Source organism: Rhinolophus ferrumequinum, chromosome 9, assembly GCF_004115265.2.
Source record: "Rhinolophus ferrumequinum isolate MPI-CBG mRhiFer1 chromosome 9, mRhiFer1_v1.p, whole genome shotgun sequence".
NCBI classification, from domain to species: Eukaryota; Metazoa; Chordata; class Mammalia; order Chiroptera; family Rhinolophidae; genus Rhinolophus; species Rhinolophus ferrumequinum.
In genome coordinates this window covers 546891-560515 of record NC_046292.1, presented here as the reverse complement: position 1 = coordinate 560515, position 13625 = coordinate 546891, and the positions used below count along the sequence as shown (strand labels likewise).

At 61.5% G+C, this 13625-nt stretch overlaps 1 protein-coding gene and 1 pseudogene across 2 annotated transcripts; one reads left to right on the top strand and one right to left on the bottom strand.

The window, feature by feature from the left end:
• Nucleotides 1-3834: 3834 nt before the first annotated feature.
• On the bottom strand, nucleotides 3835-9301 carry VWA1 (von Willebrand factor A domain containing 1). 2 transcript variants are annotated; one of them, XM_033114881.1, is made up of 4 exons: nucleotides 9033-9234; nucleotides 7336-7893; nucleotides 5299-5577; nucleotides 3835-5212 (listed from the first exon to the last, which is right to left on the bottom strand). In XM_033114881.1, exons 1-4 carry the CDS (start codon nucleotides 9103-9105, stop codon nucleotides 4875-4877), a joined length of 1248 nt encoding a protein of 415 aa, XP_032970772.1. In that variant the 5' UTR covers nucleotides 9106-9234; the 3' UTR covers nucleotides 3835-4874. The 2 variants fall into 2 exon arrangements, with proteins under 2 accessions (XP_032970772.1, XP_032970773.1); XM_033114882.1 differs by lacking the exon at nucleotides 3835-5212 and having other exon boundaries at nucleotides 5409-5577; nucleotides 7336-7498; nucleotides 9033-9301.
• LOC117026724 (uncharacterized) lies at nucleotides 9104-13267 on the top strand (annotated as a pseudogene).
• Nucleotides 13268-13625: the final 358 nt, after the last annotated feature.

Here is a 13625-nt window from a genome sequence, read left to right as displayed (position 1 = left end):
CCGTGGGGAACTGAAGTCTTTCCTGGAGCTTTCTTGAGTTTATATATGGTCACTGACACGTGCCAGAACAATGAGGGATGGGAAAGAACCCCAAGTCCAAGCACAGCTGTTGCTTCCTTCCAAAGTATCAGCTATTTCTGTGCAGCTGCGCCCCCGATTCCTTAGCTCAGCTAACTGGGAAGAGGAGAAACACGCTGACCTCAACTCACTGCAAAATGCCTTTTCTGCCTGTGTATGTTGAATACTTCTTACAGTTTAAAAAATGTTTTGAAGGTGAAATGGACAAATCTTAAGATTGAAAAGGCAAATATATGAAGGAGCCAAACTAAATCAGGTACCTGGGAGGTGAAGACTGGAGACGAATGGGCATTCGATTTTCTGTACATACGTTTTGAAAAAGCTCTATGAATCAGAATAGCCACATTTGGGACAGTATCTGTGGTCAGTCAATATTTTTAGATAAAGCCTGGTCCTAAGCCTAAAGAGGGCTTGATTCTGCAAAGTAAATCTTTTCACAGCTGCCTCGATGCACAGAAACCTTAGTAAAATTAGAAACGCCCTAAGTCTCGTGCTTGCATGGTCACACACTGATGCTCATGTCTCGATAACTAAAGTCCTCTTTTCTGTATTTCCCAACCTACACGGTTCACATCCAATACACCTGAGGCTGCTGTGAGAATGACGCTGCCTTCTGTTTCTCAGTGAATGCTGGACGTCGATTGTGGGTTGTGTATCGTGTTTGTATATCTGTGCTTTGATTCACAGTGACTTCTCATGTTATGGAACTGATATGCATTGAACACAAACTAAATAAAAAGAAATGGCAAAAAAAAAAAAAAAGAAAAAGAAATGGCTGGCAGGGGTGGGAAACAGGGCTCCCAGCTTTCCCCAGGGCCCCTGCAGCTCCTCCCCTTGGGCGGCCCTTGGACACCCAGCACTGGAGAGACTTAGGACTGGGCCAAAGCTCACTGCTTTCCAGGCTGGTGCAGTTTGCGTTCGGTAAGCAGTTGCCTGCTCAGATGCCCTAGCCCATGTCCTCCCGCCAACAGGAGGTCAGCACAGCCAAGCCACCCCAGAGGCACTCGGGGTGGGTCCCTTAGAATACTCAGTTGCCCGCCCGCCCTGCTGACAGGAGACAAGCTAGAGCACTGGCTGCCCCTTCGTGGGGCTGAGCCAGCACCTCTGCCTTCCCAGCAGAAAAACAGGTCAGCTGCACAGTCTGGAAAGACCTCAGAAGCAATAGTCGCTCAAACCCACCCCATGGTCATTTAGAGAGCCCTGGTATCCTCTGGGAGGGGCTATGAGTGGGCACCTGTGGGAGTGGCCCAGCCCGGAGGCATTCATGTCCAGCAAAGACTGGCCCTGGTCCAGAAGAGGCAGCCGCGGCCCCAGTCTCATGGCAAGCTGAGAAGCTCCTGGCTCTCACCCTCTCACCTGGGCAGCACTGAGCAAGCCATGTGTGAGACCAGGGCAGGTGGGTTGTGGCCTCCAGTCCCATGGATGTGTGGTCAGGGGCTCAGGCAGGTACTGGCCACCCACTGCTCTCCCTGTGCTTGTCCCCACACCTGGTGGGGTCGGGGCCTTTTCTTCCCACAAAGTTCTCCCAGCTGTGGCTAAGACACTATCATTGGTCACAGTTGAGTTCACCTGCACTTCTGAAACATGGGCAATTAGTGGCAGGTGTTTTAATGAGAACACATCAGTGAAAAGGGGTCGCTCCTGCCCGACCCATCCCTACCTAGGAGACCTCAGCCCTTCCGCTTCCCAAGGATGGCAGCAGGCTCAGGAGCCCCTACCCCCCACCCCCACCCCACCCCCCAGGCCTGGCAGCCAGAAGCTACCCCCACCCCCAACCTGTTGCTGGGGCTGGGACCCAGGGGCAGGATCTCGCTGTGCCCCCATGGCAACCACACTCACTTCTAGGACGTATGATTTCCACTGGCATTTCTTGTTTGTTTTAATGGATGTTGGAAGAAAATGTTTCATCCCAGAACAAAAGCAGCAGACACACAGCTGGTGCACTTCAGTTTTGCTTTTCCGAACTGTCCCCTCCCCAGCAGGAGGCTGTAACGACTGGTGTGTCCCTCTCATGGGGATGTCGCCATGGAAAAACTACTTGAGTCATGAGCTGGCTGCATCATCCACTGGTGGAAATCCCACTTCCCAGAGACTCCAGACCCTAGCTGCCACCAGACCTCCTCACAGACAGCTTTTGTGCAAGAGCTTGGGGAGCTGGAGAGCCACCTCAGCTGGCCCTCGCGGCGAGCCCCCACCTGCAGCGAAGGCCCCAGGGAGGGCAAGTGGAGGCGCAGCTGTGGTGAACGCTGGACTCCTCCTCCAGATCCACAGATGTGACAGCAGCTCCCACACGGGCACAGCCCCCATGCCGCTGGAGGAGCCTCCCTTTGAGGTCCCCTCCCCGCTGCAGGAACACCTGCCTGCTGCGAGGATAACAACGTCCTCGACCAGAAGCAAACCGGTACAGCCCGTGCTGTTTCAGGGACGTGTGGGGAAGCCCACAGCTGCCTTACCAAGTGGCCTGTATCAGTCCTGGGAAAGGGGAGGGGAGCAGACGTGGCCCAGACTCAAAGGCCTTTAAGAACTGCCTGGGACGGTGCAAAGGGCAGTGCAGTGCATCCAGGATGAGCACTCCCAGGAAAGGCATTCTTTGGCATGGAGATGGAATTGGGGGCCCCTCACTGGGCCTCAGCATCCAGCAGCGATGAGGTGAAGCCAGCCCCTCTTTCAGGGGTGGGGCATGTCTGAGCTACTTTGCCCCTTCTTGGGGTGTGGGTGTGTTTGGGGGGAAGGAGCTTATCACTCAGCTTGCCCCAAGTGTGTGACTGAGCCATCAGGAAAGGATCTGCCAGGCAGATGGGAGCTCAGTGTGGAAGGGGGATCAGCATGGGGGACAGGCCTGCCTGGGGGGAATTCTGCCCCTCAGGGGCAGATAGGCCCAAGGCCCAGGCCTGGGGAGGGTTCCCCTCACTGGTCAGTGCCACCTGGGCATTCACACCCACCACCCTCAGGACAGGACAGCTGCTGAGGTCACAGGAGTCTCTGACCCTCAGCTGCCTGCTGACCACCAGGCAGAACGTAAGCACCAGCCTGCAGTACACACAGGCCAGTCCCACTCAGGCTCCCTGGGCCTGACTCAAGTGTGTTGGGGGACAAAGAGAAGTCCACCACCCACCTGACAGCGTCCCCCCAACCAAGACTGGCATAATCAGGCACTGCCATCTACCCTGGGGCCCTGGACCCACCACCTTAGCCCCCACCCCACTCTGCTCACACAGGAAGGGCGGGGGTTCTTTGTCTCTTGTGCCATGGTCACGTAGGCAAACTGCTGGTATGCAGTGGGCCTCCACGAACGCTAAGCGCACTTAACTAGTGGGCAGTGAAAGTCTTGGGCACCTGGGTAGGGGCACCAGGGGCACGTGATGCTCAGAGCTTGAAGACAACACACTCACAGTCAGTCCCGAGTGGTGGTTGCCATGGTGACGGAAACTCAAACTGCGGTTGAAGGCGCGCCTTGCCAGCAGAGGGCGCCGCGACCCCAGCCCTGAGCCCTGGCCGAAACTGGGATGGGGGCAGCCCCGCAGAGCCAGGCCGTTGTCCCCAGCGTTCCAGCAACCGCCCCATCCAAACCCCGGAATCCCAGCCCACAGAAATGGGACAAGGGTCTCTGAAGAGGAGGTGCACAGAGGGGTCACAGAGGGTACCCTGTTCTCTTCCCCAGCACCAGCTGGTTCAGCACGGGGTCCTCCACCCAAGACCTTTTACCGGACTGTCGTATTTGACAAGGAGAAAAGCATTCTAAAGAGACTGCAGGGCTCAGTTTACGCCTGATTTACTGTATTTTAAAATGTGGGACGTTAGTGGGGAAGAGGCAGAGAAGGACGTGCCTGGTGGGGCTGGGGGAAAGAAGCACTGCCTGACCTTGGGACTTGTCTGGTGGCCCCAGGATAGTAAAGTTGTTATGTTGGGGAGGAGGGGTCAGAATATGCAGAGAATCCTGGGGTGAACCCACCCAGAGTATACTTGTTCACCCTCACCCCCAACTGGAAGTCCCCACCCATGAGCAAGGGGAGGCTCCCGCCAGTGATGTCTGCAGGGTCCTGAAGGCCAGCCTCTGGTATTCGCAAAAGGGGCCCATCAGGGCAGGAAGGCAGTGCCACTGTCCCTGGCAGGCACTGCCTGAAAGCCAGCTGAGTATCCTAGTAAAGACCACTTTTCCACCCACCAACCATTGCCACACCATCAACCGCCCAGCACTTCTCCCTGCCCTGTGCCAGATCCTGTCTCCTCCAGGAACCCTTTGGTACCTGGCCAGAGTCAGCTCCTCCCCTTCCCCCATCCACCTCCTATCAACCTCCAGGATCTGAGTGGCCAGCTGGGCCAAGCTCCCTCACACGATGCCAGCTCTCGCCACCAGAAGGACTGGCCCTTCACACAAGTGGGCGGTCCGGCTGCCCGACAGGCTGCCCTCCGGTCCTGGGCCGAGGCCAGTCCTGGATCTGATGTTCTTAACCCGCCCCTAGATTCCCTATCCATCTCCCCGCTAAATCCTGCCCAAAGGACACCACCAAGTGCCCGCTCTGGGCCTGGCAGTGGAGGGAGTCGCGATGGCAAGTTCTGCTGCCAGAGCTGCAGCGGAGAGTCAGGCCGCGGAATCAGGAGAAGCCCGCGTGCTGGAAGGCAGACGCCGGCTCCGGCCGCGGGCAGAGGACTTGGGGCCCACGCGGAGTCGCCGCAGGGCAAAGGCCCGACCCGCACCCTCCCTCACCCACCCAGGACAAGACCCTGGGCTCGGCGGCGGACGCCTCCCCACCGGGTTCGGGAGAAGGGGCCCTTGAGTAGGCGGGGCAGCCAGCTCAAGGCCCCCGGCCCCCGGCCCCCGGCGGCGTGGGGCGCGGGGCGCGGCTGCGCTCGCCGTCGGGCGTGCAGGCCTTGGCTGACAACGCCCTCTCGCGGCCGGAGCGAAAGGCCGCCGTCACCGTCACTAGGTAGGCGGTGCCGGGAGCCAGTCCCTGAAGCGTGGTGCTGTTGTGGCCCGCGGGCACCTCCACGCGCTGCGCCGCGCTGCCCTGCAGCGGCCCGAACTGCACGTGGTAGCCAAGCGCTGCGGCCGGGCCCACCGCCGGGGCCCAGCTCACCCGCAGGCTGCGCGGCCTGGCTTGTGAGATGATGATGCGCTCTGGCCCGGCCTCCTCTGGGGGGGAAGCGCCCGTGAGTGGGTGGGGGCCAGGTCCCCGCGCCCGCCCCCGCCCCCGCCCGCGTCCCTGCGCCCTGCCTCACCCGGCAGCGTGCGCACCCGCAGGTGCTGCGGCCTCACGAGGTGCACGTTGGATTCGGGCACCAGCGCCACGTCGTAGTCCGTGGCGGGGTCCAGGTGGGCCCAGGCCCAGCCTGTGGCGTTCCCTGGCAGCTGCTGGCGACGCTTGGTCCCTGGCTCAGCGCTGGGTGCCAGCTCCAACACATAGTAGCCAGAGTCGGCTGTCAGCAGGGGTGGCCAGGCCAGACGGAAGCCGCTGGACGTGACCTCAGAGGCACGGAGCTGCTGTGGCTGCATTGCATCTGTGGGTGGCATCGGGTCAGGGAACCAAGGTCACCTCCTCGCGCCCAGACATGAGGCCCTGACTGCTGACTCGGGGAAGACCCCATTGGAGGCAGGGGTAGGGCCCACTCACCAGGGAGAGGCAGGGAGTTGGGCCAGCTTCAGCCACACCCCACAGATGCTGCTAATACCCAAAACTGTTACACCGCTGGGGGAAGGACAGGAGTGCAGCCCCCACATCCAGCCCCATTAGGAGCTTCCCTGTCTGCCTCAGCCCCAAACCCAGACCAGACCAGTGGGACACTATCTGGGCCACTGCCCACCCAGTCCAGGGGCCTAGATAAGGGCCACTCATAGGTGGCAAGGCCCAAGGTGGTGTCTGAGAATAGAGGACCAGCCCCCTATCCAGCCTGAGTGGCCAGCACAGGATCTGGGGTCAGCTTAGCTCTGGATAGTCAAGGCCATAGGGGGACTGATGGTGAAGCCAGGAGATGAGAAGCCACCAGGGGACGTCCTGAGAGGCTGTGGGATGTGACAACTGCATGAGCAGCTGGACCTGGGGTTGGAGATACTTGCCTGCCTCAGGTCCTCATGAGAGAGTGACTCCCCAAAGTGGGACGCCTAAATGTGTATTCCCCCTGAGCCATCCGAGTGACCGTGCAGGCACATATGGCTGGTGCATGTCTGGGCAGGGTTAAGCCCGTCTCCATTCTGATGCCTCCTCCTTTAATGCTGGCTTCCCCAACTGCCTGCCTGGCACTCACTCTCCTGCCCATCCCCCACACTCACACCCACTCCCAATCCCAGGAGGCCCTCACCCTGCCTGACTGCCCTGCAGCCTCTGTTTTTCCTGTCCAGCTGCCTGCTTTTCCTCCTGCTGTCCCTTCCAGGTTCAGCTACAGTGGGGGCAGGTATCCCTGGTGGAAATCTTCGGAAGGACCCTCTACCTCTCTCTACAACCCACAGTCCAACCCCTCCCGGTTTTGGGTGGATGATTAATCCACAGGCAGAGACTTGGGAAGAACCCTGGGCTTAGTGGCACTTTTCAGTGGCTGGAGCAGGCAGAGCCAGTGACTGGGCCCTTCATTTCCAGTCCCTCCCCCTGTGGAGTTTGGCTGTATCAGGGCTCCAGAAGCAAGTCTGTGGGGAGCTGCTAGCCCCTGCAGTGGGCCCTCCCTGCTCCAGTCTCCTTTCCAGCAACCAACAGTCCCCATAACTGCCTGTAATGCAAACCCACTCAAAGCCTCCATGGGTGTCCTCACCAGAATGGGCAGGAGGAGCAGGGACAAGTAACTCTGTGGGGGACAGTCCTGGCCCCTCCTGACCTGGCTCTCCCCTCTCCAGGCACTGCGGGCCCTGGAACATGTCCAGGAGCACGTGCTGCCATCTGCAGAGTGTTCAGGCTTGGAACCTCCTTCCTCTTTCTCCCCACTTGGCCACTTCCCACCAGTTCGGCCCTTGGTCCCTGGGCCCACACCAGGCCCAGCACTCCATGGGGCCTCCAGCCGTGGGCTGAGCTGGGCCGGGCAGCAGAGAGCCCCACCTGGAGTTGTTCACACAGGCCTTCCCCTCTGTCCCTCCACAGCCCAGGTGGTAGGGCACACCAGGTGCAAACAGTGTCACCTCCCCATGAACTGCTGGGAGCACCACTGTCCTGAAGGCCCTGGCCCCTGGCTCCAGGCACACAAGTTCCTCCTGAAGTCTCACTCCAGCTGCCCTCTTGCATTCCTAGCTGGGACCCCCGGCCCCGCCCGTCCGTCCTGTCCTGTCCCACCTACCGAGAATGGAGCTCCTCAGCTCCTGGGCGATGATGTGCAGGTCGTCCACGTCCACAAAGTGCAGGTGCTTCTTGGCGGGCGCCGAGGCGGCGGCCGCCAGCTCCAGGAGGTTGCCGCGGCCAGTGCTGACGATGAAGACCGTGGTGCCCAGGTCCTTCAGCTCCTGCATGGGGGGCCCCACGGGGTCGCTGGAGCCGCCATCTGTCACCCACACCAGCACCTTGGGCACCCCCGGCCGGGCACCCGCTGCTTCAGCGAACAGCTGCTCCCTGGCGTATGCCAGCGCTAGGCCAGTGTTGGTGTCACCCATAAGCTGGGCTGCAGCACGTATGGCGTCCTGGACAGCCGCACCTGAGCTATGTTGGCTGAAGGAGAACTCGGTGTGTGGCTGGCTGCTGACGTGCACCAGGCTGACACGCAGGGCCTCGGGGCCCAGGGGCAGCGGGGCGGCCAATTGACCCAAAAACTCCCGAACTCGGGAGAACTCATAATGAGACACGCTGGCCGAGCTGTCCAACAGGAACAGCAAGTCCCCCTGGGGGGCTGACGCCGGGGGACCTGGGGAAGAGGAGGAAGGTTCAGCCCCAGGTGGTGGCCCCAAATAGCCCCCCCACCCAAGGCCGAACCCCAGGGCCTGAGCTTTCTGTAAGCTGGTGCTTGCCTTCACCCAGGTAGGCCCTGAAAGCCTGCTCAGTCCCCCCCGAAGGTCCTGGAGGTGACACCCCGGAGGCAGAGGGGTCCTGAGCCAACCAGAGGCCAACACTCTCAGTGAGTCACAGCTCTGCCCCCTGACCATATACCTGGGGCTTCTCTGGGCTCATGCCTCATCTGTAAAGGAGAGATGACCCCTCCAAGCCCCCACTCTCCGTTTCCTAAGGAGACTGCGTGGAAGCTGGAGCCTAGGGCCTCATCCTCAGGAGTGAGGGGCTCCTCCCTCAGGCTTGTCTTCCAGAGAAGCAGCCCCCAGGCTGGAGTGCAGCCACACAGCTCAGCCTCCAGGTAAGGCAACAGGTGGGGCATAGGGGAGGAAGGCACAGAGCAGCTGTGAAGACTGTAGGGGGAGGTAGAAGGATGGCGGAGACAGAGCACTGATAGCAGCCCCTCCCACAGCCCAGATGGCCAGGCTGGAATCTTAATCCCACTTACAGATGATGTCACCCCTCCCCTGGCCCCCATCCTCTGTTTCATCTGGACCCAGAAAGCAAGTTACCTGATGCAGCAGCCTGAGGGTTAGACTAGCGCCTCCCGGCCTCCCCCTTCCTCCCAGCACCCCCAGGGGTGGTGGTGGCAGATGCGCTCCTCCACCACGGGGCCCTGGTCTGGGGTGTCTCGATTCTGCCATGGGCCTTGCGGCCTCAGTTTTCCCAATTCGGTGGGGCGACTCCAACCTTCTTGTTATCCCTCTACTAAGAGTCATTCCAAGAAGAGAGAAACTGAGGAAGGGACAGCCTCCTCGACACCTCCCCCTCCCGTCCAGGCCCCACGATCCGGCGGACATGCCGACAGGGCAGACGGCGACCTCACGCCCCGGCGCTCGGTCGAGCCGCCTGCGGCACCTGGGCACGACCACCACAGGTGGGTGGGGTATTTAGGGGCCGCCGCCAACCCGGGGCCGCAGAAGAAGAGCGACCGCCCAGCGCAGGCGGCGGGGAGTGGAGGGGACGCCGGAGTCCGGCCCCGCCGTGCTCCGCACTCACCACGCTCTGCGCCGCTCTGCGCCAGCGCCAGCCGCAAGCTCAGGGCCAGGCCGAGTGCCGTCCAGGGCAGCATGGTGCGCAAGCGGACGGGGCGCGCTGGGTCTCAGCTCGCCGCTAGCTCCCTTGCTCGCTCCTGGGCGGCAACGCGCGCCTCCGCACTGGCCGGACCAGGACCCCGCCCCCTAGAGGCCCCGCCCGTCGAGGCCCCGCCCCGGTGCGCGCATTCAGCCGCGTACCGAGACGCAAACTCCGGGGAGGCGCGTGCACGGTGAGCGGCGAGCAGCAACACCCAGTACTCGCCAAGATGCGACCGACGCACACATTCGTGGGCACGTAGGCACACAGGCGCTGCATCGCCCTTTCCGACTGTGAGGCCGTGGGGTGCGCCCTGCCCCATGCCCGCAGCCAGAAGACACAAGGAGCTACCAAGCTGGATCATCCCCAGGCCCACAGCCCACGTCTCCGCAGTGCTGGGAATCCCTGAAGCCCGGCCCAAAAGAACCCAGGGGTGTGAGAGGTTGGGGGTGACACCAAGAACAATGTACCCCCAACAAAGCCCAGGCGCTGGCCTGGACTCAACTACAGGGCTGAGAGAGGGGGTGTTGTCTGGGGGCTGCGATTTGTGTCCCCCAGGACTAACGGGTTGGAAGGTCTGAACTTAGAAAGAACCCAGGGCACTGGACATAGGACAGAAGACTGTGACACTTGGACTTCTTGGCTTGTTGAGGAAGAGGCCCTGTCCAGTGTGACCATGCTAGGCCTATTGCTGTCCCCATACCCTGCCCAATGAGGGGCCCAGGGCCCAGGCTGAGGTCTAACTCCAGGACTGAGGACAGACCCCCAGCAATCCACTGGAGCTCCCCTCTGGATGGACCCACTGGTGAGCCTGGCTTCCTGAGATCTTGGCCAGGCCATACCAGAAGTGGCTGGCTGCAGGGGGCATCCCAAGGGGCACTTAGCCCCCCTGGACAGATTTCCTGCCCTTAGCTGGGGTGGGACAGTGTTCCCTGGGCAGGAGTTGAGAGCATAAACCTCCACTCCTAAGATGCCTTCCTGTGGGGTAACCACTGCCCTCTCCGAGCCACTCATCCCTGCGGAACTGGGGGAGGGGGCGTCTTTGCCAGGATGTTCCCTCCCTTCCCTCTCTCCCCAGGGGATGCTCTGGAAGGAGGAAGGATGGGACTCAATGGTGTTCCTTCCTCCCTTTCTGGCAGGTGAGACGTGGGCCCTGAGACAGGCTGAGCTCCACTTTGCCTAAAAAAGGAAGCGGCTCAGCTGAGCCTGAGGAGCTGGGGCAGGAACAAAACGAGAACTGTGTCCCTGCCGCTCCCACCCCTTGCCGGGAATCTTGGCAGTGACGGTGCTGGCTCCACTCCACAGACCTCAGGCCCCGGCGGGGACCAGAAACTGCCTGGTCCTTCCGCCTGGGCCCGGGGGCGGGGGGGCTTGGGCCCCCAAAGTCCAGCATGTGCTGCCCAGAGGGGCCCTGGGTGACCCCCAGCCCTCCAGCATCCCAGGCTGATGAGGGCTGCTGTGGAGATGGGGACTGTGAGTGGGGGCCATGATCAGGACACAGCAGCAGCTGGAGGAGGCCAGGGGTCCAGCGGGGAGCTCAGCCAGGGGCCCCGGGGGTCGCACACCCACGTCGACATATCAGATACTTCTTGGTTCATTCTCTGTCTCCCTGGGCATCCATCTGCCTGGGGCAGGGAGCTGGGCCAAAGTTGGTCCCACCACCGCTCCACCCCTGTGGCAAGGCAGCAACTTCCCCACTTGTCCCCACTCCTGCTCAGCGGGCGGGCCCACAGTCACACCAAGGTTTGCGCTGCTGGGCTGACGGGCAAGTTTCCGTCCCTTCTGGAAAAACTGAGCGGGTCTTCTTGGCTGGGACTCAGGCCCTCGAGGAAGCAGCTGCCCTCCCTCCAGCCTCCCCCATCAGAGGGAGAAAGGGTGGGAGGCCCAGCCTGCGCCTTTACCCAGCCTTGCCTGGGCTCTGCCACCTGCCCTAGGCCAGACTTCCACCTCAGCTATGCCCGGAGTCACTGCTGCCCACGCCGAGCTCTCAACTGACCACAGAAGACTCCCTCTGCCTCCCTATCTGCTCTGCTCTAGCTGGCTGCCACTCTGCCCCTGCTACCCCCGTGAAGGCAAGTGTCATTCTTGTGTCCTGTACACCTCCTCTCTTGGGCAGTATGGGCAGACGGAGAGTCCCCAGGGAGCGTGGGGGTCAGCCAGGGGTGTAGCGGTCAAGGCCAGGGCCGAGCTTGAGACAGACGCCAGAGGAAGCACAAATATAATGGCCCGGAAAGCACCTCTCTGAAGGAAGACAGGCTGGGGGCAAGAGGGCAGACAGAGAAGGAGAGGATGCCGGGACACAGCAGGCTCTGGCCCCCAGGCCTCTCCCTCCCCCAGGCCCAGCCCCTGCGTGGTCCTGGAGTCCTGGGGACCAGGAGGAAGGAGCAGTCTGGCTGAGGCAGCCCTGCCCTGTGGCCTTGGCCCAGTCGAGAGTCCCCACACACTTCCCGGAGCTGGCGCGCACCGGCCTGTCTGCCTACAAGCAGGTGGAGGGGGTTCCAGGAAACCCAGGGACACTGCTGTCTGCAGGCACCACCCCTACCCCCACCAGGTCCTCAGAAGGCTCCCTCCTCCGCACAATCCAGGCCTCTGCAGAGAAAAAGGGCCTTTTGTCCCCAGCCCACTGTGGTCATGTTGACCCCAGGGAAAAGAGCAGCTCCAGGGGCCTCTGACCCCACCCCTGACCCCAGCCTAGAGCACTTTGCTGGGCCTAAGGGCAGATGGGGCTGGTCCCGCCCCCACCCCACGGTGTTTTTCATGTTGTTGGCATCTCACATACTACCCACCAAGGGATGGAGGAGGGACAGAAATGAAAGGGGGGTTCTGCTATGGGCCAAGGCCCCCTGACCCCACCCCACAACAGTAAGTGGGACCGAAGGAGGGGGCACCCAGAAGCAGCAGGGCCCAAAGGGCCCCTTCCTCCACCCACCCAGCTGCTCCACCCACACATTCTTTTAGACTCGACCTGCCTGTTTGTGGTCAGGGACGTGCTGGGGCCTGAGGACTGGTCCTGGGGGTCTGCAGGTCCCAGCATCTTTCTCCCCAGGAACCCAGGCCTGTGCCCTGTGGCCCCAGAGCTGACGACTACCCAGATCCCCTGCCAGGGTGGCAGGGATGAAGGCGTGGGGTGGGTGCCACCCCATCTGCATTCATCCATCCCCTCTGTGCTGGGCCTGGCCACGTGCCAATTCTGTACAGTGGGGATACACAAACCCTGGGCAGAGCCCCTGTCCTCTGAGCACTGCTGGCAGAAGAGGCAGTGGCGTGCTTGCTAAGATGCACGTCTCCTTATTTTCCCCATGGAGGGCGGGGCCACGTCTGACCGTTGGACAGGAGCTACAGAAAGTGCTAAGGCCCTGGGGTGGGGGCCGGCCAGTGTGTGTGAGAGCAGTAAGGAGGCCTAGTGGGCAGACAGGGCAGGCACAGGCTGTAGGGCCTTCATGGGTCAGGCAAGGGCCTGTGGCACATGCAGGGGTAGGGTGGGGGCTCCAAGGAGATGCCCAGGTAGCTGCTGTCAGAGGCAGAGCCTAATGGGCAGCGGTGTGAGGGAGAGAGGAAGGCCAGCATCCAGAACGTTCCTGGATTTTCAGCCTGCCTAGGGAACTAACAGTGGTGTCCTCCTAAAGTGGGATCCCCTAGCTTTGGTTCCCGTTGCTGGAACCTTCTGTAACAGGGCGTTGACCACTGCATCCTGCGCCAGCCCCAGGCAGGGTCCAGACAGGCTTACCCAGTGAAGGAGAGAGAACAGACCTGTGTCCACACCTTGTGGGGGATTCCTCAGAGGTGGGAGTGGGGCCCAGGGGCCAGGGGCCTTAGACCTCAGAGCCAGCACAAGGCTCTGCCTGTTCCTACCTAGCCCAGCCCACGCACCCCAGCTCAGGTCCTGCCCAGCACCCCTTGCCAGGTCCACAAGCCAGGTGGGAGGCAGGGCTCACATGCGGCCCAAGCTGGAGGGTTGGAACTAGCCAAATCCTTTGCTGCCTCCTAGCTGCTCACCACTGTGCTGTCCAAGGGCGTGCCTGTGGATGCCCAAGCTCCCAGGAAATACTTTATGAATGAATAAATGACCTTGGGCAGGTCAGGGAATCTGGCAGAGTCTCCACACATGTGGGGTCGGGACAACACCCCCGCCCAGGGCGTGAGGGGAGGCACACAGGACAGATGCATGCACACACAAGCCTGAACAGACACACGTGCGCACACGGGCACCCATGCACATGCACATGCACATGCACACAAGCACGCAACGTACACACAGGTGCGTGGAGACCCCCTCAGCCAGGCACACTTTTACAGGGCACGGGCCTGGTACCTGGGTGGGGAGAGAGCCATCGACACCCCCGACACTCCCCCCATTCAGTGCTCCTAGATTTGTAGGGTAGGGGTGGGAGGGCATTCCAGGCTAAAGTGAGGGGGCTCTTGGGGAGGGGAGCAGAAGCTCCATCAGGATGGGAGCTGGGCCTGGGGGGCTGAGGCCCCAAAAGAGGGGCTTCTGTCACAGGCTCCGTGCAAAGGTAG